Source organism: Parambassis ranga, chromosome 17 (genome assembly GCF_900634625.1).
Source record: "Parambassis ranga chromosome 17, fParRan2.1, whole genome shotgun sequence".
Classification (NCBI taxonomy): Eukaryota; Metazoa; Chordata; class Actinopteri; family Ambassidae; genus Parambassis; species Parambassis ranga.
The window spans coordinates 20,053,257-20,078,888 of NC_041037.1; the positions used below are offsets into that span (position 1 = coordinate 20,053,257).

General features: G+C 43.6%; 2 protein-coding genes across 2 annotated transcripts; one reads left to right on the plus strand and one right to left on the minus strand.

The window, feature by feature from the left end:
• Positions 1–3,060: 3,060 nt before the first annotated feature.
• LOC114449754 (epidermal growth factor receptor substrate 15-like) lies at positions 3,061–13,426 on the minus strand. Its single transcript, XM_028427584.1, has 12 exons — positions 13,321–13,426; positions 9,306–9,363; positions 7,199–7,360; positions 6,381–6,578; positions 5,605–5,763; positions 4,713–4,790; positions 4,459–4,615; positions 4,214–4,258; positions 4,101–4,127; positions 3,652–3,936; positions 3,408–3,529; positions 3,061–3,363 (listed from the first exon to the last, which is right to left on the minus strand). The coding sequence occupies exons 1-12, from the start codon at positions 13,380–13,382 to the stop codon at positions 3,061–3,063; spliced, it is 1,656 nt and encodes a 551-aa protein (XP_028283385.1). The 5' UTR covers positions 13,383–13,426.
• A 4,893-nt stretch (positions 13,427–18,319) lies between these two features.
• LOC114449920 (katanin p60 ATPase-containing subunit A-like 1) lies at positions 18,320–24,341 on the plus strand. The gene is made up of 11 exons (XM_028427793.1): positions 18,320–18,387; positions 18,823–18,996; positions 19,360–19,520; positions 20,142–20,304; positions 20,383–20,507; positions 20,595–20,700; positions 21,821–21,979; positions 22,283–22,409; positions 22,511–22,645; positions 22,730–22,856; positions 23,832–24,341. Exons 1-11 carry the CDS (start codon positions 18,382–18,384, stop codon positions 24,028–24,030), a joined length of 1,482 nt encoding a protein of 493 aa, XP_028283594.1. The 5' UTR covers positions 18,320–18,381; the 3' UTR covers positions 24,031–24,341.
• The last annotated feature ends 1,291 nt before the right edge of the window (positions 24,342–25,632 follow it).

Below are 25,632 nucleotides of genomic sequence, written 5' to 3' on the forward strand. Positions count from 1 at the left end.
ATTCCAGATACACAATATTACCATTCCTCTCAAACATTGTTCACAAATCTGTCTAAATGTGTGATAGTGAGCACTTCTGCTTTGCTGAGATAATCCATCCCACCTCACAGGTGTGCCACATCAAGATGCTGATCTGACATCATGATTAGTGCACAGGTGTACCTTAAACTGCCCACAATAAAAGGCCACCCTGAAATGTGCATTTTGTTCTGCTTTATTGGCGGTCTGGGGACTCAGAACCAGTCAGTATCTGGTGTGACCACCATTTGCCTCATGCAGTGCAACACATCTTCTTCGCATAGAGTTTATCAGATTGTCTATGTGGCCTGTGGAATGTTGGTCCACTCCTCTTCAATGGCTGTGCGAAGTTGCTGGATATTAGTGGGAACTGGTGCACGCTGTCGTATACGCCGGTCAAGCACATCCCAAACATGTTCAATGGGTGACATGTGTGAGTATGCTGGCCATGCAAGAACTGGGACATTTTCAGCTTCCAAGAATTGTGTACAGATCCTTGCAACATGGGGCCGTGCATTATCTTGCTGAAACATGAGGTGATGTTCATGGATGTATGGCACAACAATGGGCCTCAGGATCTCATCACGGTATCTCTGTGCATTCAAAATGCCATCAATAAAATGCACCTGTGTTCTTCGTCCATAACAGATGCCTGCCCATACCATGACCCCACCACCACCATGGGCCACTCGATCCACAACATTGACATCAGCAAAGCGCTCACCCACACGACGCCACACACGCTGTCTGCCATCTGCCCTGAACAATGTAAACCGAGATTCATCCGTGAAGAGAACACCTCTCCAACGTGCTAGACGCCATCGAATGTGAGCATTTGCCCACTCAAGTCTGTTACGGCGACGATCTGGAGTCAGGTTAAGACCCCGATGAGGACGACGAGCATGCAGTTGAGCTTCCCTGAGACGGTTTCTGACAGTTTGTGCAGAAATTGTTTGGTTATGCAAACCATTGTTGCAGCAGCTGTCTGAGTGGCTGGTCTCAGACGATCTCGGAGGTGACCTGCTGGATGTGGAGGTCCTGGGCTGGTTGGTTACTCGTGGTCTGCGGTTTGAGGAGGCCGGTTGGATGTACTTGCCATATTCGCTGAAACGCCTTTGGAGACGGCTTATGGTGGAGAAATGAACATTCAATGCACGAGCAACAGATCTGGTTGACATTCCCTGGCTGTCAGCATGCCATTGCACGCATCCCTCAATGCTTGTGGCATCTGTGGCATTTTGCTGTGAGACAAAACTGCACATTTCAGGGTGGCCTTTTATTGTGGGCAGTTGAGGTACACCTGTGCACTAATCATGATGTCAGATCAGCTCTTGATGTGGCACACCTGTGAGGTGGGATTGATTATCTCAGCAAAGCAGAAGTGCTCACTATCACACATTAGACAGATTTGTGAACAATGTTGAGAGGATGGTAATATTGTGTATCTGGAATGAAGTTTAGATCTTCAAGTCCATCTCATGAAACATGGGAGCAAAAACAAAAGTGTTGCGTTTATATTTTTGTTGAGTGTATATAGTATCACCTGCATGATACATTTACAGTGCCAATGTGCTGGTATGTTTAGTGTTTTTCATAATGCATGCAATTTCCCCATTGTGGGACTAATAAAGTTTCTTAATCTTTCTTAATCTTAATCACTATCCTGTTTCACTTAGCATGCTAACAGTTGGAAATTAGTATCATGGTAAGACAATGGTATACAAAAATACCAGCTAGCATTGGCAATGTTACTAATTTATCTTGATGGTAGGAGAGCATTTGCACATGCTAGAAGTTGCCTGTCACCACTTTGTTAGCTTGTTAGCATACTAACATTGGAAATTATCAGCTAGTAGAGTAAAAGAATATAGTATTACAATCCTTTACATGAACGGGAACCATGGAAAACTGCAACCAAAAATGTTACTTTGGATGAAATCTATGAAATCTAAAATGAATTCCAATTCAGACTAACTGTTTTAATGAGGTTATAAACCTGTGAATACCACAGGTGGTCCCACTTACCCTGAGAGATGGCCGAGGAGGCCTAACTGGCCTCACTGGCTTAGGTTCTGGCTCTGCTATAGGTTTTGCCTGCCCTCTGTCAAGTGGTTCTAGGTCATCAGCTACATCAGGACAACCAATGTATCCTCCAGCCCCAAACACTGAGCTCAGATCTCCTTCTAACAAGGTTGGAGCAGTCGTTGATCCAAGGTCTTGGGAGGCTGGCATGCTGCTGATGGCCATGTTGCGAGTGTCAGCTGTATTAGTGTTTGTGGTGCTGGCAACACTGATGCTGGTGTTACTGAGTTCCAGTCCCAGCAGGTCTTCAGAAGCCACATCACTCTCTGAACTGTTATTGGCGGAACTAACGTCAGTTCTGGTTCCACATTGCACTGGTTGTTGTTTGCTTCAGGGAATACTTCCTGACTTAAGAAATCCAGTACCTCCTGGTTGTCATGGCTACCTAAGTCAAGCAATTCCTGATTCTCATTGCTACTGACATCCTGGAGGTCCTGTTTATCGTGGCTACCCAAAACAAGCACTTCTTGATTTTCTGTACTTCCAAAATCCAGTAATTCTTGGTTGCTATCTAAATCCAGCACTTCCTGATTTTCAGAATGGGAGAAGCCCAGCACTTCTTGATTGCCATGGCTGCAAGGTTCTAGCACTTCTTGGTTATTATAGTTTATAAGGTTCAAGTAGTTCCTTGTTGCAATAGGGTTCCACCACCTCTTGGTTCTCACAACCACAGAGATCCAGGAGTTTCTGGTTTTCATGGAAAACTAACTCCTTATTATGAAGGCTAGATGGTTCTAGTACTTCCTGATTTCCATTGTTACACAAATCCAACAGCTCCTGGTTATTGTGGCTACAATGTTCAAGCACTTCTTGGTTTTCATAGGTATGAGGTACCAGTACTTCCTGGTTGCTATAGTTAGGGGGTTCTATTTGTTCATTGTTTTCATGGGTGCAAAGGTCCATGGGCTCATGATTTTCACAGAGGCCCAGCACCTCTTGGTTTCTTCCTCTGGGCTGAGCTTAAACCCATAAGGGTTCAGAGTCCCGCACCATCTGGGATGATGTGATGTCAAAACCATAGTGATCAAAACTCAGCTGGTCTGGTTGAGAGGAGGAGGAAGGTTCGAAGGGCAACTCATTTTCGGCAGGTTCTGGACTTAGTTCAGCTTCATCAGGGTCTAAGAGGGTGTGACTGGAATGCTCTGGACTGAGTTTAAACCCATATGGGTCAAAGGAAGACTGACTGGTTGGTTCATAGCTCAAACTCAAAGCTGTTCTGCTCGGAGCCGGCTGAGCAAAAACGTTCTGGGAATCTAGTGAGTTCTGTGGAGTCACAGGGTTTTGGGATTCCTCTCGTTGTTGCTGACCCATTCTGTTGCCTGACTGGACATTACATAACATTCGAGAGTTTGCTTCATGTCGACTGTACAATCTGGTTCCAACTGGCCAGATTCCGTGTGCCCAGACACAGCCTGAGCTGAATCACAACCTATAAAGAATACAGGGAAGGGTCAATGCCAAAACAAAAACCATCAGAGGCAGTCTCTGTAAGAAATAATTCATCATTCAACATTGCACAGTTTTAAATTGAATAACGTGAGTATAGGTTACCTTGTTCTTGCTTTGATGTTGCCTCAGTTGTAACCACCCCAGCAAGAGATCCTAGACTGTGTTCTTCGATGTCTGAGGGTGGAGAGAAAGCACCAAGTTCCAGCTCATACCCATTAGGGTCAGATTCTACAGAATATTGACCCTGGGACCTCCAGCCATGGATGGGCACTGGCCCCAGTTCCTCTGAGGAGCTCTGAATGGGTTTAAATCCACAGGAATCATCCATCGCAGCAATGGCATCTAGGTCCTCTCGGCTGTAGCTGATTTCTATGTCACTGTCTTCGTCTGGGAATTCAGACTCAAAGCATTGAGTTCCTGTTGAGGCTTTATTTTCAGCACAGGAGAGACTGGTGTCTGCCTCATCAGCAACATCTGTGCCAATCTTTCCTGCCTCATCAGTGCCAATGTTTCCTTCAGTAAAAAGAAATCTGCTGCAAAAGGGTTGCTGCCTTTGAAAGGATCAGACCCGAATCCGTCTGGCAAACAAGACAGAACAAGACTTTTAACTCCAAGAAGTCTCAAGTACAATCAGGTATAGCCTAAACACTATATGATTACTAACCAGATGAGTCTGTTTTAGGGAACAGATCTTCATTGAAGAGGTCATCTACAAATCAAGTGAAAAAGGTTATATGTGAAAACATGATGTGGAGTCATAGGATGACATCACAATTTACTATAAAGAAAAAAATACAAAATGGTGCAAAATATACTACACATACAATTAGTTTCTGAAAGACACAATTGTAACAATGATGGCAGCCTAACGATGAGGGCAGGCATGTAGGATGTTGGACTAATACATACGATCACTCTGACAGTGGACAAATGGGTCGGCTTGGTAGAAGTCAAGTTCGCTGAGGGGATTAGGATTAATAGTGGACTCTGCTGGCACTCTCTCATCATTTTCTTCATTGTTGATCTCCCCTTCCTCTGTGTCATCCTCTATGTCCGATCTGTCCATCTGCAGACGGACAGGGTAATGTAACATTACTTCATCACTTGAATGAGGACTGCTCAGTGTTGGTCTCTGGGAGGTGTTCTGTGATATTAAAAGCTACCTTTGGTGAGCTGGTGCCGCTGTCATCTTCTTCTCTGGTACCTGCTAGGTTATTGCAGAAAGCTGAGCCATTGGCACTCTGATAGAGAGACAAGAGCAAAAAGACACTTGGAACTGAATAGGTAATGCCTGAAAGCACATTGGATCAACTGGATCAAGATAACCTATATATTTTGTGTTCATGTGCTGCTGCTTCCTGATATCTGGTTTCTCTGATGATGTGGTGACGTCAGACAGTTCATTCGTGTGCAGTTAACAACCATGGTGGAGCGCTTGAGAGGTATAGCGACATATGAAAAAGAAAAAAGTAAGAGAACTTTCCCACCTTTGTGGAAGGATATTTATTTGTGGGTGGACTAAAACTACCAGGAATGTGTTCCATCCAAAGCTGATAGAAATGGATCTTAGATACGAGGACGATCAAGCATGCAGGAGGTGAGTTCATGTTAACTGTTACCTCAACTTTTAAAGCTAATTTCTGTATACTTGAGTGCACAGCCGCAGAGCTACATTTTAAATGCTAAGAGCAACAGGGCATCCTGGCTGATGCTGCTACAGACGTGTGAGGGACCTAGAGGTGATTTGGATAAGACATTTGTTTTTTGTTTTCAATGAATGAAACAAATGTAAACGTAATGACAAATAAAATAAATACTGCTTTCTGAAGAAAGAAGTACTGTGTAGTGTTACAGTGAACAAGAAATGGATTTTAGTAGATATAAGTCATGAGTGAAAGTTTGCACCACACTCTTAGGCAGGGCAAGTAAGAATTTAGATGAGGCAAGTAGTATTTGAGAAGTAGGAAAATGCATGTTAAAAAACATTTTTCATTTCAAACCTGCCAGTAGGTGTTAGAATCCATATCTATAAACTAGCACTCAGCTTTAGCTTACCATTATGAGGTCAGCATAGGCGGGCAGGGATTGGCTCCTTCCCCATGGCCTCATTGGAAGCGGATCATCTTCAGTGGTGTCTGCAGGAGAGGTTGACTCCTCCAGTTGGCTGTCTGGAGTGACTGCACCTCCTGACAAAGAACAAAGGGTGTTCTCCTCCTGCAAAAAAAGACAGGAGCGAGGAGTGACCTGTTTTATCAAATTAAAATCAATAAATAGCTATCCTCCCCACAGAGCATGTGAAAAGATTACACACTCCTTCTTTCTAATTAAATGCAGGTTTATTTCAACTTTACAGTCTAAAACACAGGCCAGATGTAGAAATATGTTATTTTTTCTGTCAACAAAAAATCCCCACAATATAATGAATAAATATATTTACTCAGATCCTTTGATGTCATATTCAACAGATTAACCATCACAATCCCCAAATCTGTTAGTGGAATGGCCTACCAAAATGACACCATTTAACAAGAAGAAGGCCGTGAAAATATGGTGCACATAACTGATTGCAGTTTAAATATAAATGTAATAACAAAGATGTTTTGTATTGCAGTGAACAAAGAGTCCACACATGAAAAACACTAGGGGCTTTGATGGTTATTTATATTTAACTTTTCTCATACTTTTGTATTTATGTTTTACATTCTTGTATATTGCATGTCTTTGTATGCAATTATATTGGTATTTCTATTCTGAATTCCCCTGAACACAATAAAACATAGCAATAAACCAATGTTCTTCTCCACCACATCAGTGAAAACCTCCCCTCGTACCTGCAGGATTTCTTCATAGGACTGTCTGATAGAGTCTTGCAGAGGCGTGTCCCTTTCTCCAGCCTCCTCCACCTTCCTTTTGGCCTGTTTCACCTCCTCTCTGAGTTTCTTCAGCCTCCACCTGGCTCTGGCAAGTTCTCTCTCATACTCCTCCACCTGGCTCTCCTTCTTTGCCTCCTCTGCCTGCAGAGACAGGATCTGAAAAGGCGAATCACATTTGAGCTATTTTCTTATGTGTATTTTCTAGACAGGCTTCATTTTTACTTTGCTTCAAGTTAATTAAACATGTTAACGACCTAGAAAGTGCAGATGTTATGTTATGCTAGCTGATATAGCTAAAGATAACTGCTACAAGCCATATAGTTAATCTGCAGCAAAAATGAACAGCTTACTCTTTAAAAGTGAATATTTAAATGTTTAAATATTTCAACATAAGATATAAATTAGCTTTAACATCTAAGCAGTGACATCACAGCACTTATAACTACAACATAGCTGTAGCTAGACTAAAAAAAAACTTTATTAGCTCAACAACAGTTGCTAGATTCCCTCTATTCCTTGATTATTTTATTCATTATTGATTATTCATATATTAATTTATGCTTGCTGGATATTATTCCTCACTTCAAACCTTAAAAGATCAATATTATTTGTTTATTGTTCATTTTAATCACATCAGAGGTGGTCAGATTTAATTTATTCAATTATTATAATTATCTAAGTTATAATAATGATATAAAGTGAAAGTAACTGTGTTTTATATACATTTACATACATACATATATGCGAAATAGAGTGTGCTGCTACACTTTGATTACCTGCTGACTTTCGTCATAGCAGAGCTGTCTGGTTGCTTTTATTTGTTGTACCAGCTTCTCTTTGTGTTTCTCTAAATTAACCAGGGTCTCCTCCAGTTCCTTGCGGTCTGACTGCTGCTCCTGAAGTTCCAAGTTCTCCACAGTGACTGCATTTTCCAGCTCCTATACACACACACACATACAAAGACATACCCAGGGAAACAAACAGATACACATAGACATGCTGTTAACGGTGGTGTGCACTGCTGAAGCATGCATGTAGAAGTACACACAGACATAGATCAGAAATATGAAGTGACATCATAACATATGATCATCTACAGGTAGAATAATTTGATCTCTAAACGACTACAGGAATCCCTTATCACATGTGCTAAACATCAGATTCAAACCGTGAGCACTAACACATGAGGAGATAACAGGTGCCTTGGATTGGTACAGGACAGCTGCATAAAACAGGACACATTGGATAGAGTATAATCCACTATGCAATAACAAAACATTAGGTTCTAGCTCGCTGCTGCTGCTAGCTTTAAAACCTACCTAGATGGTTAACAACAACTGTTAATAACAAAGCATGCAGCAAACATGCTTCCTTTGGTCATGGGCTCCACACAGCACTGATTATTGGCTGCAGACGTTTGGTATTGTGTGGGTTGATCCTTTTCCTGAGAGGTCGGATATTACTGACAATGTAGTGATTTGTGGGACAAGGTATCACGAGCAGCCAATATTAGTCTGTCAGGTGATGCGTTAAGTAATTGTCTCTATCTTACAATCAATAGTCTGAAACCATAGTGGACAAACAATAGTGGCAATGACTCCCACAAGGCAGAGATTTTTCTATTCTGAAATATTGGTAACAGAGATCTTTTCTTGTCTTGTTCCTTGACATTTTGCAGCATAACAGGGCCCATGTTCCTGCTAAAAGAGGCCACTGCTGCCAGTTAATGTAATGTAATATAATCCACATAAAACACATGTCTATAGCAAAACATCGCCTAAAGCATGGCAGCCTCTGCTCTGTGATCCATTCCAGCACATACCTGGCAGTCCACATGATGACAAGATTCACTGATGATTCATCAAACCAGACCACCCTCTTGTAACCTGATTGTTTTGTTACGTGACAAAGTCTGGGAGGTCACCTTCTAAAACTCTTTGAAAAGGATACTGGGTAGGCGATTAGAATAACTTATACGTCACTGTCTATCTTAAGATTGCAATAGAAGAAACATGACAAGCCTTTAATAGGAAAAGCCTCAAAGCCATAAGCCTCAAAAATGCAGAAAACTACTTCCTTACAGGATCTTGACAACGTAGGCCTACATACACTGGACCCTTTCTGACACTCATGTTTCCAATATCTGCAAGTCAGCAAGTTGAGGTACACTGTGCATTCAGACACCTTGCTATGAAGCTGCATTTTCAGCTGATTTCCAGCTATTTGTGCTTCTGGAGAAACCATATGTGACAGCAATGCCCATTTAAACCACCCCCAAATCAGCAGTTATATTTCCTTGAATCCGTTTTGTAATACTTACTTCATACAATGAACAACTCACAACACCTGCCCTACTGGAGACTAAGCATCATAACTGGGGCTTGGTGAAGTCAGTCACATTTTTACACCTGTGTCCAACAGCTGTTCACTTGCTGCCCTTGATACCCAGACAGGTATCATTGTAATGACGTGATACACAAAATGATTTTGTCCTTAATGTGTTGTTTTAATGTTGTGGCTGAACATGAGATAAACTGATATAACATCTAATTAACATCATTTTAAGTATGGAGACACATGTTACATCACATGTTGTTAAATAGAAATCAAATCACTAAAATAACAAAGCAAGCCCTATACTAGGCTACATACTGAGCACTAAGTGACATCACATGAGAGCATCATGGGAAATGCAGTGATGGAAGAGTCCCAAACTGGAAACACTACAAGCAGACACACATACATAGATATGTACGTATGTCCTATTCTATATAACAAATGTTAAAACACATATATGATATCTACACAAAGAACACTCTAAGATGGATAAAAAACACAACACACACACACACACACCAGTGCAAGGTGCTGCGGTCTTCTTACTCTGATCTCGGCTGTCTTGGCGAGGACTCTGTCATCTGTTTCCACGACATCAGTGTCCCTGGGAGATGACCAACAGAGAAGACAGGTGTGTTTAAGGAATGAGGAAAGAGAGCACTCATTCTTCCAGTCTGCCTTCCCTCCATCAGGACCTCCTTCCCATGATCCCTCTATTTTTTCCTGCTGCACCGTCGCCTCCATTGCCTTCACCACTCTGTCTGTCGTTACACTGCAGAGGAGGCGGAGCTGCCTCTGTGAACGTGCACGTGTGCGTGCCTGTGCTGATCAGTGCACACAGGCAGAATGCACCAATGAGAAAAGAAGAGGAGAGGGGGGATGAGTCACACATGAGAGCAGGCTTCTTCTCCCACGGGAGATTTTTTTTTCTTCATGTCATTCCTCTTCCTACCATTTTTCCCAACCTACCAGCATGCTGCCTCTCTAGCTTTCACATCTCTCACCTTCTCCTGTATTCCCTCCCCCCTCTCAATCACCATGGCTAGCCTCTGCAGTATGCATCAATCCACACACACACAATGTAAGCTACGGCTGAGCCATTCATAAAAATCCCAGAGAACAAAGCTAGTTATAATAGCAGTCAATAAATGTGTCGTTTCTCATATACAAAAAACAGCAACACAGCCTGTTTATGATGGATGCTACATGAAAGAGTCATCTTACATTTCAATAGCTTAAATCTGTATTATAAAAGATGTTGTCTTTTTTTGAACAGTGCCCAAATTGAAAAAAAAAATGGACATTTTAAATAGGCACTGAGGGCCTTAAGCAGAACACACATGACAACATCAAACCAATCAAAACTTGTCTGGGGTGCACAGAGGGCGGGGTCATCTAGTGTAGCAGCACAATGAACAAAACAATACTGACATGGCATAGAAATTCAACTCAACTCAACTTTATTTATAAAGCACTATAAAGCAGTAGTCAATTCTACATGAGATAAAAGCATGGAGTAAAATCTCAAAGTGATGTCTTGAAAGAAAGAAATTCACTCTGCATATCACACACTAGTCTCTTTGATATACTTAACTTTAAGCAAGTAACTTGAACAAATCCAAAGAGGAAATAATACTGATGGTGCAGAACACACAGCACCACAAGCCCAAAACGAAGGTGCCACCGACTTACTATCCTCACTGTGTCCATAGCATCAAAAGGCAAAGCCTAAGTCTGCTTATAAGTTAATTCCACTAGGGAAGGCTCCATGTTTTCTACAGATAGGGAGGACATGTATTTACATTTACTCTTAATTGCCCATATTGTGTCCTCATATTATATGTTTTGTACTGTGTTTTGTGGAGCTCAGAAATTAGGCTTGTTATCCTCATCAAATCAGTTTTTACCACTGAGTCTGAGCAGTCTCTGACCGTGGTGCCACTGTGATTTGTGCTGCTGTCCATAACTGTTACACAAACAGAGCTGATGTTAACCTAGTTAGCGGGGTTTCTTCATGCATTCATTCATTCATACACTGACGCTTCATTTGGTAAGTATGCCACTTCAAATGTTCTCATGTTCTGTTGACAGAAAGAGGAACATTGATTCTATGAGTGATGCTAAATAAGGTATAGTTTTTAAAATAGGCTTCCATGAAGCAGGTCTATAACTTAGTTAACTCGGGAGATGCTTTGCTGCTACAGCCACTGACACCGTTGACTTTAATTTCAAACAAAAATGAGTTTTGCTATAAAAAAGTATGCATATGAAAAAGTACTTAACAAAAACCTATTCGCAAATGAGAACATTCAGCCTTGTCACCATCATCATCATCATCAAGGCCCTGTCACAGCTAACTGGCAGTACTTCCTCACAGGATGCTGACTGGTCTGAATAACTGGCTAATACTGTACAAAGCCTAGAAAGTTGGATAGTAGACATTTTGTTTTTCTCAACAAAACCCCACGCAGACCAGAGACAGCCATGTGAATAGAAATTCGCAGGTTGCTGGCGGGACATTTGTGGTAGTTGTGGCAACCATGAGTCTCTTCTGAGTCTCCTTCACTGGTACCTTTCAGACAGAGCCTGCTATCAGCCCAACAGTAACTGTCCATTGGAGCACAAACAAAAAAATGAATGAATGCTGAAACGGACTAAAATTATCTAGTTGTCATTTTTGATCAAACACAGTTTCAGCCCTACATGAAAGTGTGCCTCACTCCAAAAAACTCAGAAGGTGTTTATTATGATATAACTGCCCAGCACAGCTACGAATGCATGTGGAACAGCTATATACACAATATGCTATATTATCATACCCATAAATATCCAGCACCACTCTAACACCAAACCTGGTTCCATGGTTTAACACCTGATGCTATGATGCACACACTGTTTCATTGATGAGACAGCACCACCGAAAGACTGAGGCAGAGGAGAGGAAGACGCTGTGGTTTGACGAGCTGAAGGCTGATGCTGAACAACAAGGTTGGATTTAAGGAACGCACTGTTAGGGCTGATCAGCCTGTGGTGGGCCTGCCACAGCACAAGGTGTATTGTGGGTGAAAAATGTTTTTCCCCTTTTATTGAAAACCACAACTACACCTGGAAATAAAACCAGTGTGATGCTCATTTTACAAAAGAACTGCTACATTCCATGGGAAAGATAACCAGAAGTAAACACCCATCACATGTGTCATTGAACCTGTCCTGCTTGTTCTCTGTAGTGTATGATGTTTGTGCATGTTTGTTCCTCTCTCTCTCCTTCATCCTCTCTGTCCTGTCTACCTCTTCTCCTCCTCCTCTACCCGGCCGACTGTCAGCAGGAAGGTTCTCCTTATGAGTCGGGTCCTGTTCAAGGTTTCTTCCTGTTAAAAGGGACTTTTTCCTTGCCATTGTCTGCTTGCCTTGCATTAGGCTCTGGGTTGCACCTAGAGACAATTTTGATGCTATAAATTTGAATTGAAATAAATAAATCAGGACAAAGTTGCACTGTCACAGCTGTTTTCCAGCAGCAGGAGACAAGAGCTGCAGCCCCTGACTTAGAAAACCTTCACTGGCTAGCTCCTGCAATGTTTTTAAGCCGTTGTCATGTGACATGGTGATACTCATAAATGCATTACTTAGAGACATTCTTCAAATTAAGTGATCATAAAGGCGGTTCCAACCAATAATACATATATATTATACATATATATATATATATATATATATATATATATATATATATATATATATATATATATATATATTATACATATATATATATATATATATATATTCATGCAGCATATTGAGCATAAAGCCTAAAATCAATTCTCTGTAACAAAGCCGAGTTAAAGCTCAGGTAAACTTTTTGCCTATTGCCTCTTCCATGTGCTGTCTTTCATTTGGAGCCCTTTTTAGCCCTTAATGCATGTTGTCTCTGTCCTGCTTTGTCCAGCTGTATCTGCTAAGTGATTACTGTTAAACTGTCTGCAAAACTCATCTTTTCTCCCTCCGCTCTCATGTCACACAGAGCAGTTGAAGCAGACGGTCGCCCACCCTCAGTCTGGCTGTCACTCTGTTAATGAGTGTTATCCTCTGAAAGCCAAGTGCCTGCACAAGGTCAGCATCGTAGTGCAGCATGCCTCCTCTGATGCACATCATTCAGTAGGGAGCTGCCAGGCGTTTGTCCTGGGACAGCTAGTCACCTCGGGACATGCCTGTGTCATACACCCACATAACAAAACAGTTCTCATTTGTAATTTGTAATGATTTCAGGGGTCTTTTTATCAGAACATGTCAGCCTGTCACTATTATTGACAAAGTCTGTGCCACTGTTAAGAATATGCTGTATTTCAATGTTAGCTCAGTGTTAGATGAGACACATCCCACAGCCCACAGCACCTTGAGAAGGCCAGTGATGGTGAGCACCTCGGCCCTTCACTATTTATAGTTAAAGCCTAAAGCGAATGTTCTTCTCGCTGAAGACAGCCTCTGTTTCCTCCTAAAAGTTTAATCAAAGAACATAATCCATATCCGTGGAAGTGTAATTATGAGTGAGATTAGGTAACTGTACCCTTCATCCTTCGGGGTCCTCGCTCGCGCTGTCCTCAGGCAGTCCAGAATAAATCGCATCATTACTGCAGCGCTCGTGCTCTCATCGTCGCTGGTGCTGAGCTGGTCCCGTGAAGCAGCAGCTGAACCTGCTCACCTAACGACGCCGAGCCTGCAGCTCTCCGCTCACACGAGACTGTAACCAAGGAGAGCGAGAGCCTGGCTCGCTGCACTGCAGAGTCAGGCCAGCAGGAGAGCGGCAGCAGCTGCGGAAATAAGCAGGACTTCCGGTTCGACCTTTCAGCGTAAAACCTCAAACTGTTAAGGACAGAGTTGCTGTGTTAGGGTCTGTCTAACTTCCTGTTTGACACTGCTGTAAAAGACAAATGGCAGGTGAGAGGAAGATAAAGGCATTACCTATAGCCTACATGCTTCTAGCCAGAAAAAAAAAATAACGGTCCATTTTTTTGTCTAATACTGTATCATGGATACAGATACATTATCAGAATTGAATTGTTGATTTTGCAATGGCAGCTTGAGTCCTTAGACATACTCTGTCACTGCTTAAACTGTGGATAATGAGCCTTGTTTTGTATGATGTCACTAACAGCCTAGTTATAAAATGGTATTTTTATAGATTGGACGAGCCATAACAAATCTAAAATTGATATCTATCAATGTTTTATATAACAATTTATATATATATATATAATCTTTGTTACAGCTCAGTGTTTTGGCTACAATTTTTCCCACTTCCCATAAACTGATGGTCCTGGTGCCTATACTAGAGGGGAACACTTTATATAGGCTGACTCAGTATAACTCCAAGTCAATCACACTTGTGTGAAATCAGCCTGTCCAGGTAGGATCAACACTGATTGTGAATCAGTTTTAGCTGCTGTTGTGCAAATGGAACAGACAACAGGTGGAAACGAGGCAGTTATCAAGACAGCCCCTATAAAGGAGAGGTCCTGCAGGTGCTGACCACAGACCATTTCAGAAGCTGCTCAGGTAGTGCAGCCTATCAGGATGGCACATCAACCTGAGCTGTGGCAAGAAGGTTTGCTGTGTCTGTCAGCACAGTGTCCAGAGCAGGGAGGAGATACCAGGAGACAGGCCAGTACACCAGGAGACGTGGAGGGGGCCGTAGGAGGGCAACAACCCAGCAGCAGGACTGCTACCTCCTCCTTTGTTGAAGGAGGAACAGGAAGAGCACTGCCAGAGCCCTGCAACATGACCTGCAGCAGGCCACTAATATGCATGTTTCTGCTCAAACTGTCAGAAACAGACTCCATGAGGGTGGTCTGAGGGGCCCGACATCCACAAGTGGGGCTTTTGGACACAGTGCAGGGCAATTGGTATTTGCCAGAGAACACCAAAATTAGCAGATTCACCATTTGAGCCCTGTGCTCTTCATGGATGGGAGCAGGTTCACACTGAGCACATGTGACAGACGTGACAGAGCCTGGAGACCCCGTGGAGAACGTCCTGCTTCCTGCAACATTCTCCAGCATGACCGGTTTGGTGGTGGGTCAGTAATGGTGTGGGGAGGCATTTCTTTGGAGGGCCGCACAGCCCTCCATGTGCTAGCCAGAGGTACCCTGACATTAGGTACCAGCATTAATAATAATAATAATGCATTGGTCTTATATTGCGCTTTTCTGCTCTGTTGGGCAGGCACTCAAAGCGCTTACATTGAGATGCATTATTCTTTCACACCACATTCACACAGTGGCAGTGGTAAGCTACCAGTGGTAGCCACAGCTCCCCAGGGGGAGACTGACGGAGACGTGGCTGCTAAGGTGCGCCTATGGCCTCTCCGACCACCGCCGATTCATTCATACACCAGTGAGTGCACTGGAGGCAATGCGGGTAAAGTGCCTTGCCCAAGGACACACAACAATGACTAGGGAGGAGCTGGGGTCAAACCGCCGACCTTCCGGTTATTGGACAACCCTGCTCTACCACTGAGCCACTGCTGCCCTTTATTATATAGCATTAGATTCTCAGACCTGTTGTGAGACCATGTGCTGGTGCACATGGTGGGCCCTGGGTCTGATAGAGGCCTCATGTGGCTGAAGTGTGTCAGCAGTTCCTGCATGATGAAGGCATTGATGCTATGGACTGGTCTGCCCGTTCCCCAGACCTCAATCCAATCTAGTCCACAGAGACAAGTCCACGGTCTGCCATTAGGAGGTCATTAGTGACTTTAACCAGTGCTGTTTCTGTGCTGCGTTGGGCTTTAAAACTGCATCAAACAGTCTGTTCCTATGCAGGTGGTCATTTAGCTGACTTACAACCACTCTTTCAAGTATCTTAGAAATAAAGGTGAGGTTGGAGATCGGTCTGTAGCTTCCTAAGATGTCTGGGTCCAAAGAAGGTTTTCAAGTATAGGAATGATCACAGCAGTTTTAAAAGCCTGTGGTACATACCCTGTTGCCAAAGACAGGTTGATCTGGCCTAATATGGAGTCTCCTATCAAAGGGAATAACATCCTTGATGAGCCGAGATAGGATGGGGTTGTGATGGTAAATTTAAATCTCTGTATATGCAGTCTCTCCTTTAATCCTTGTTGTTACTTCCCTCTTGTTTCTCACCAAAGTAACAAATCCTCCTGCCGTTTGCCATTCAACGTTGATGTCTGGGACCTTTCCAATATACAACAGACTCCAGAAGGAGATCCTGAGCTGTATCCCAGGGAGTCAGCTTTGAGGTATGATCAGGAGACAAATGGCTCTGTGACCTGCTGGACTCCAGGAAAATATCATTAAGTATGAACTAGCATCCCACACTCCAGGAAGCCAACTTAAAACTTCAAAGTATAACCAGGAGACAGCTGGGTCTGTGACCGGCTAGAAGAGGAGGGTGGGACTTGATTTGGGGGAGAGGCTGCTGCAGGTATAAATGTGACATGTTCCCCATGTTCGGGGTCTTTGATTCACTCCGACTGCTAGAGTGTTTGATTGACCTTCTTTGCAAAGAATAAAACCATGTCGGCCGGCAGACATTTCATTTTTCACCAGAGCAGAAAAGTTTCCACAACAGGGTCTAAAAGGCATGTAGTAGGTTTAGATTTACTGATGCTGGTGGTCAGCTTGGGGAGGTGGGCACAAAACAGTCCAGAGTTAGATTAAGATCTGTTTCTAGAAGTAGCGCTGTATCCTTGTTGTATCCTGGTTTACGAAGGGCCTTCTTATACGTCAGTAAACTGTCTCTCCAGGCCCTCTGGGATTCATCTGATTTAGAGGAATGCCACTTCCTCTCCATTCTTCATGTCGCCTGTTTCAACAATCAGATATTTGAGTTGTACCACAGAGCTAGCCTCTTCTGATCATGAGTTATAGTTTTCTTCTTCAGTGGAGCAATGCTGTCTAAAACTGAGTATAATGTGATACAGCATCTTCAGAAAGACATCTGCTGTAATAGACCTTTTTTCTCAGATGCTGATAGGCCGAAGGTGAAAACCAGGTCAAGGGAGTGACTGTGACAGTGTGTGGGTTCATTTATTAACTGAGAAAACCCAACTGAATCCAAGAGTGAGTTGAAGGCAGTCTTAACGCTGTCAGAGTCGAAGTCCATATGAATGTTAAAGTCACCCACTATAATGACTTTATCTGTGCTGAGCACTACACTTGATAAGAAGTCTGAAATCTTGAGCAGGAACTCTGAATAAGCAGCAGCAGGTGGACGATACACTACAACAAGTAAAACTGTTTGTGAATGAGACGACTCAGGCACAGGCAGAGAGGCAGTGGTTCCCAGTGTTTATTTAGAGATCATGACAAAAAAACTGGCTTTTCTGACTTCCAGCAAGTATGAGACTCAAAAGATCTATGAGTAGATGTAACTTTAGGATTAATCTGAAGACTGGAGTGGTAGATTGCTGCCACTCCTCCTCCTTGGCCCGTGCTTCGGGGAACATGATAGTTAATATAACCAGACGGAGTTGATTCATTTAAACATTCCAGTAGTATTCCTGATTTCAAATTCACATTAAAGCGTTACAGACACATGACTTATTGATCCGCTCTGCCACGAGGCCCCGATGTTCAGCAGAATCTGAGCACTTTTAATGTCTTTCTGTGTATTTAGTACTGACTGAAAACACTTGAATTTAACCACAGCGTCCCTGTAGAGACGTACTCTGTGTTGTTTCTTGATTTTATTATGTGTTGTTTTTTTTCTGTTTTAGTTAAAACATGAGCCATGGATGATGTCTTTTAATTAAAAGATGAAGCTCACCTTTAAAATGATAGTTTTTCAAATATTAAGGAATTTCTGGGTCATTTTGGGTCAAAACCACCTTCAACTTTGACATGTAACTACTTCCACATGCTTTCAGCTACAGAAACCGTTCAGACATCATTCTGTTCAAACACATTTGTTCAAATGTGTTTCGTTTTCAAAATATTAATAAAAATTCAAAAGCCATTTAACATTGAAGGGCTCTCTCATAGTCTTCTCATAGACATTCTGCCAAATGTATCTCCTCCTATTAAGATTTTATACTTTTCAAAATAAGAGCTTCATCTTTCTAAATTCTTTACCGTGTTTCAGCAAATTAAATCCAGATTGCTTCAGATTCTCCAGCAATTCAGAGCAATCCTTCACATCAGCATTCAAAGCAATGCTTCAGCTGCAGCAATCAAACTTGTATTTTCTTCAGGAAATGCTTTTTTCTAGTTACTTTGTTATATTTGACCTAATTTCTAGCGACGACTAGCGGCCAGAGTCTGCACAGCATCGCCTCTCATGATACATTTACATGAATCAGTTAAAATTGCCAATTGTCCAGTTAACTGCTTTGATGACGTGTTTACTGCACATATGAACACACAGTTAGTTCTCACCTTTTATCCCCAGTAAGGTTGCTGCTGTGTCATTTAATAAGCAGCTCTGATTCAGTCATATTCGTTGAAGACCTCCATCGACACGTGAAGTGCTCATATTCCCCAGCTTGCCTTTAGTACGTGAAGGCAGCACCGCCTGTATTCCTCACACGGCGTCTCTGTGCGGCCATGGAAACACTCTCCTCAACCCTGGAGCTCTGACTCAAGAAAACCATCACAAACAGGCGCTTTTCATGCACGTAAGCGACATGTTTCCGCATCGGGCTTGTAGTTTAAGGTGTAATTTAGCCTGTCGGCGTGTTGTTGTTGTTGTGTTGCCTGCATTATTTTAGGCATGCTGCTGGGAGGATTAAGTGGCGTTTACGTTATTTGTTGGCACAGGATTGGGTTTGTTTCTTTGGCCTAGCAGTGAGCTAGCCAAACAGCTAACGGCGGTAAAACAACAGGGTGCAGAGCAGACACTGTGAATAAAGAGGCAGGGACGAGCACAGAAGCTCATCTAAAGCGTGCTTTCATTTAGCCGGCAGGTGCAACCACAGCCTGGACCCCGGCTAGCTTAACAGACATGTGGCGGTTATCTGACATAACACTAAAGTGGAAGAAGCTGCACCGTCCTGAAATAACACACGTTTACAGCGGTTAAAACAAGGCCCCACTTTTTTTTTACTATCCAGGTTTTATCCAGCATGAATTGGGCAGAGATATGCGACAATGCCAAGAAGGGCCGGGAGTATGCCCTGCTCGGGAACTACGACTCCTCCGTGGTGTACTACCAGGGTGTCATCCAACAGATCCACAAGCACTGTCAGACCCTCAGAGACCCCGCCCTCAAAGTCAGGTGGCAACAGGTGAGTCCTACAAAGTAGCTACTGCACCACAGGTGGAGCTTAAGACCCAAAGCATCAACAGAGGATCACAAGTCCTGAACGTAAACAAAGAGGAGTCAGTCAAACAAATGATCATTTATTTAGATGGAGCAAACCATGATGCTACCACCGCCATGCTTCACAGATGGGATAAGGCCCCTATGCTGGAATACAGATTGTGTTTTGATCTCCACTAAACATGTTCCCAGCAGTCCTCTGGTTTGTGCTCCTGATCTTTATGGCAGCAGTGTTCTGTATGGAGAGCAGTGTTTTCTCTTCTTCTGCCATGCTCACCATGGTTGTTCTCCTGACTCATGAACATTATAAACTTTCTCCTCTCTTCAGGTCAGACAGGAGCTCACTGAGGAGTATGAGCAAGTAAAAGCTATCATGGGGACCCTGGAGAGCTTTAAAACAGAGAAGCCAAACGACATCTTCGCCCCTCAGACGGAGGAGAGACCAGAGGATCCAGCAGTCTGGCCTCCCCCCATCCCTGCAGAGCACAGGTGCGTCCAATTCTGTTATGTTATGTAGTATTTAGATAAATTAAAGCTGCAAGCAGCATTGCGGGCCCTCACACACCCTGCGATCCGCGGGGCCATCGCTGTCTCCTCTCCTCTCATTTTCAGAGACATATATCCGTTCAGACTCGGGTCCATAGCAGTACTGTAAGATTGTGTCCACATTGCATGAAGTATGTTGGTGGTACTGCAGAAAATACAGTGTTCCTTTGTAATGGCGAATGGTCGACTTTTGACAACACTTTTGAAAGAGTTTTGGAATGTGTTTTTTTTGTCTTGTCTCCTTAAACGGCTGCTCAATGGCCCACTGTGCTCCGGTTCTTACTTCCTGAGTAGCAGTGACGGCAGAGCGAATTGGTAATAATGCCACACAGAGACTCCGCAGGGTGAAACAGCCCCACAAGGAAGCACTTTGAAGAACAAAGAGACACATTTTGCATAATCAGTTTCATCTCTGCCTGCACAATGTGACTGACCATGTTTGTTACTGTGAACATATTGAGCTTCATCTCCACGGAGGAACCAGCAGAACTAGTTCATATAGAGTATTATCACCACTAATACTCTGCAGGTGTGTTTTATCTGTTTGTGTGCCTCTCTGTATAGAAACCCTGTTGCAGTGAAGCGGCCCAACAGTGCGGTAAAGCAGCAGAGGAAGGACTCTCCCGCCCTGCAGCATCGAGGAGCAGGGCCAGCAGGCCGCGGCCAGGCCAAGTCAGATCGGCCCGGAGTCAGAGATGCCCGAGGCACAAAACCCAAAGATGATAAGGCGAGACTAACGCTACTGACTGGACGAACTGATGAATGGGCGAGTTAATTAATCTGAGCCTTCTTTTTTTTTCATCAGGGAAAGAAAGGATCTGGAGACGCACAGGAGCAGGACCAGAAGAAGTTTGACGGCACAGGATATGACAGTGACTTAGTGGACTCCCTGGAGAGAGACATCGTGTCCCGTAATCCTAATGTCCACTGGTATGGTAGCTTGCGCTGGGTATACGTGCACAAACGCACTGAATGATTCCTACATGCTCTGTTGTGTGTTCCCTCTGCGGACTGTAGGGACGACATCGCTGATCTGGAGGATGCCAAAAAGCTGCTGAAAGAGGCGGTGGTGCTCCCCATGTGGATGCCTGAATTCTTTAAGGGCATTCGTCGCCCTTGGAAGGTACACAAACACACACTCTCTGCATACACAGCTGTGTGTGTGTGTGGGTATAGTATGACTGCTTCTCAGTGCCTCCATGAATCCACTGCACTGAATGAGCTCCATCATGTGAGGCCTTTTAGCCCTCAGGCTCACCATGTGAGGGTCGATACTTTATCCTGATTTTTAACAGCAGCACAGTGCTTTTCATTCGTCTGATACGTCCATGCATAAATTAATCAGAAAGTGCTGTGAAATGAAGGATCTCACACACACACACTCACTCACACTCCCACCAGGGATTCTGATCAATTGCCTGATCCTCCATCAGGAAAGGACACGTTAGCCTGAATGGATTCTGTAGCATTATGGATTTTTTTAATGGTTAAATTGTTGATTTAATCTTCACAGAAACAAACCAGACACAGATATCAGTGCTAATGGTTGCAGGAGAGACTTACATCAGGGGTTGGAACTTTAACTTAAAACTGGTCTCTGCCAGTCAAAGTTACCTTCAGAGGTGCTGTCATATATATATATATATATATATATATATATATATATATATATATAAACTAGCTTCTCCTACTGATGTAATATGTAGGACACTCCTTTGAGGACAACAATGTTCACATTTTAGACAGGGAGGAAAGGTGGTTTGAAAGAGGAGTCAAGGAAGCCATCTATGTTAAGCTGGAAAAACCTTCCCTTAACAGAGGGGGTGGCCTCAGACATCATCTTTCTACCACATACAATGCAGTGATTCCATTCATTCCCAGGAAGTTTGCACATACTCACAGCAAGAACAAAGGGTCTCATAGTCATTAGCCAGTCGTTAGACACGCTTGGCCCAGTCAGCCAGATCATCACAGGTAAGTATGGAAACATTTAGTGCTATTGTTTTTTAAGTTTTACCCAGACCCACCCACATAGGTCTGTAACCACATATAAACCATGTTTCACCACCAAACAGTTAGAACTGATGAAGCTTTTTGGATGAGCAGCGAAACGTCTTCAAGAAAAGTCCAGATGCCTTGCTTCAATCTTCTCTACGTATGATGACCTGGATGACTGAGAATCTTCATCAACATACTGATGTAATAGTTACATGTTTAATCTACTAACGGACTGCTTGTTTCAGGGTGTGTTAATGGTCGGCCCTCCAGGGACCGGGAAGACCATGTTAGCCAAAGCTGTGGCCACTGAATGTGGGACTACTTTCTTCAACGTGTCCTCCTCCACCCTCACCTCCAAATACAGGGGCGAGTCGGAGAAACTCGTCCGTCTGCTGTTTGAAATGGTAAAAATATGTCAGACTCTAAAAAAATATGAATAAAATGTGTATAAACTTCTACAAAGCCTCTAAATGTCGCTAGGTTGGAAGAGTTTGAATCTGTTGTTCTATCAGGCTGTAAACATCTTGTTGTTGTGAAGTTTTAAGATGGTGTGTGGGGTTTGATTCACTTTTAGAGCCTGCCCCCAGAGGCTGTGAGAGGGAACTGCAACTTGTGTTAAACAATAGATACAAGGACTACAGCAGAATGCAGCCATCCCCTTGTTTGTGTGTGTGTGCGCTCTGTAAATTCTTAACCGTTTTTCTTAGGCCAGATTTTATGCACCCACAACCATCTTCATAGACGAGATTGACTCCATCTGTGGTAGGAGAGGAACATCTGACGAGCACGAAGCCAGCCGCAGGGTCAAATCCGAGCTTCTGATCCAGATGGACGGTGGGTAGGACCGAACAAACCGACGCCACATGGGGCAGCTAATAGAGGGATAAATCCTAGGCTAAATCCAAAGGCTAGTTTAATCATGTTTTCGTGGCCAGGTGTGGGAGGAGCCCTGGAGAATGACGACCCCTCTAAGATGGTGATGGTGCTCGCTGCCACAAACTTCCCCTGGGACATCGACGAGGCGCTGCGACGGCGGCTGGAGAAGCGGATCTACATCCCCCTGCCAGCAGGTAACAGCAGTTTGACAGACACTGCACACGAACAGCTCGAAACACCAGTTACTCATGTTGATGCTGATTGGTGTGTTTGTGCAGCTGTGGGCCGCGTAGAGCTTCTAAAGATCAACCTGAGGGAGGTGGAGTTGGCTGCTGACATGGATCTGGACCTCATCGCTGAGATGACTGAGGGTTACTCCGGATCAGACATCACCAACGTCTGCAGGTTGGTCTCCTTTACCTTTACACTGCGCACTGATGTTAGCACTGTCATGTAGTCTATTCACTGCAGCGTCTCTTGCATCATCACACACACTGTTATTTATTTCTGATCAGTGTAATGAAGGTGAAGCACGGTGGTGGTAGTATCATGGTTTGGGTCTGTTTTCTGGGATCTGAAGTATACCACTTTACTCTTAAATAGGGATGTCCCGATTTGATCACGTGATCGGAAATCGGGCCCGATTACGTGATTTCAGACTCGATCAGAATCGGACATTACCTCCCGATCAGGACTCGGATATATATTTATTAGGGCTGTCAAAGTATAACGTTTTCTGCACAGGGTGGCTCTGTGTCTTGTAGCGCAGGGGTATGATGCACTTTTTGTTAAATTAGTGTAACTTCTCTTTACAATCCGATAGCAGCCAATTAGTTCGGCAGTTTCGCATTAAAGCGAAGAATATGACTCATCTGTGGAAGCTATAAAACGCTAAAAACATCAGCCAATCCTCTGGGTGGACCCTGTGCGGAGTATTGGCTGGTTGTCACTCTCTTCCTGCTCTGCACGCACCAGAGAGGTACGTGCATGATGGCCGAAGTCACAGACCGCAGCTCGTCTTCAGGTGATGCGCGTCCATGTGATTGGGAGGCGTGGCTTCAGGGTGAGCTCCGAGAGAAAGGGGCGTGTGTTTACTTTCAAAATCTGGCTGACTCTCACTGAGTTTTTAAAACCTCCTACCCTACCTTTAAGGCACTGTATGTTGCTGGTTTAGCGTTCTGTGAGTGTAGTCTAATAGTTGTGTGAACTTTGTGTCCTTGGTGTTCAGGTGAAAATGCTCAGTTATTTCATGAAGTTGTTTCTGCTCCTCTCTCACTGTTCCACTGACCTTGTGTCTGTGTGAAACCTTGCAGAATTCAGATCAGTTGAATTATAATGTGCGATGAGTAACCGTCTTCTCTTTCTTTCTCTGCACATCAGGGACGCGTCCATGATGGCAATGCGCCGTCGAATCCAAGGCCTCACCCCCGAAGAGATAAGAGCTCTGTCTAAAGACGAGCTGCAGATGCCTGTGACCATGGAGGACTTCACTCTAACGCTCAAGAAAATCTCAAAGTCTGTTTCTGCTGCAGACCTTGAAAAATACGTAGCCTGGATGGGCGAGTTCGGGTCAGTGTAGAGACAGGTGGTGATTAGACTCAGAGGGGACCAGAACCTTGACAGGAGGACTGACAGCTTTAGAAATGTTAAAATCCTCGAAGAGGGGAGGAGATAAGATAAGATAAGGTCATACTTCAGTGTCTTCACTTGTTACTGTGTGTAGAGAGATGTCGATCATCCGGCTGCTGAGGGGGACCGCGCCGAACGTCACACAGGAAACTTTCAAAAATAACAAGTAGCCTGATAAACAAAGGTTTAGAGCAGGGGCCTCAAACTCAACTTACCCGGGGGGCCGCTGGGGGTAGAGTCTGGGTGAGGCTGGGCCTGATTAAGGCCGCATTAAAAAAAAAAGGGTTTCAAATATTCCAAAAAAGTACAACTGGTCCAATCGTCTCTATTTTTATTAATAACAGGTCAGAATAGGGATGCAAATTATTGATTAATTCAATACTCGTTAGTTGAATGACCTTATCGATCGATTAACGATTAATTGATAAGCGGCTGGGCCTGAATTTCCCTCAGTTTCACTAAGAATAAAATCTAAACATTGTTTACTAAATAAACTGCAGGTCATATTCCTTAATGAGTGATTTGCTGTACCTTTGGAGATACAGTACAGACAATGACATTTATGTAGGCTAGTGTAACAAACTGTATTGTGAATAGAAATTAAATAAAATATGTCCAGCTGCTTTAACATGAAAATAAGTTGTTCACTGGCTCCTCACACAGACACATGTCCAGGAGTCAGGCGTGTGCGAACACGGGTTCTATTCAACCAGCATCCGGAACTCCTCTGCAGCGGAGGAATGCGCGAGCATGCAGAGACAGAAACCACACGCTGAGCAGAACGGAGGCTGCCACTCCTCAAAAAAACATTCAAACTAAACATCAGAGAAATACTGACGGGGCATAATAATAATAAAAATGCACAGTAAATATGTGTGTGTGAGAAAATGTGCGGGCCGCACTAAAACTAAACTTTGATGTGAAATGGGGGGCCACAAAATATCGGCTCACGGGCCGCAAATGGCCCGCGGGCCGCTACTTTGAGACCCCTGATTTAAAGCAACATGTAGGCAAACCAGGCAATTGCCAAGGGCCCCGAGCATGAGAGAAGAAGAAGAGGAGTTGTTGCTGCTATTCACGGAGATTGCGAGAAAAAGGCAACGTAGATGGCACGTCCGGCCCCTCAAAGCAACGAGAGTCGAGCAGGGAGAGTACAGAGTCCAAACTAGAAGGAAAGACTTTACTGAGTTTTTAAACACACCACAAGGACTTGTGCCATGGCAAGAGGGCATTATACAGAGAGGGGGCCTGCAACAGCGTGAGATGTCCGGCGATGAGTTGTGAAGATGCGACATTAAAAGTAACAATAGCAAAGATTCAGTGTTTGTGCCTTTATGACCACATTTGCACATCTACTGTGTTCCAATGTTGCTAATCAAGCAAACTGTGTAGCCTACAGACATTGTTAACGAGCCTATTATGCCCGGGTATGTAGGAGTATATAGAATGGTAACAGTCACCATCTGGTATGTGTGAATGTCTGGAGTTATTGGTGACAAATCACCCTGACTTGCCTTTCTTTCTTTCTTTTATTGCTCATCATGCAAAACCA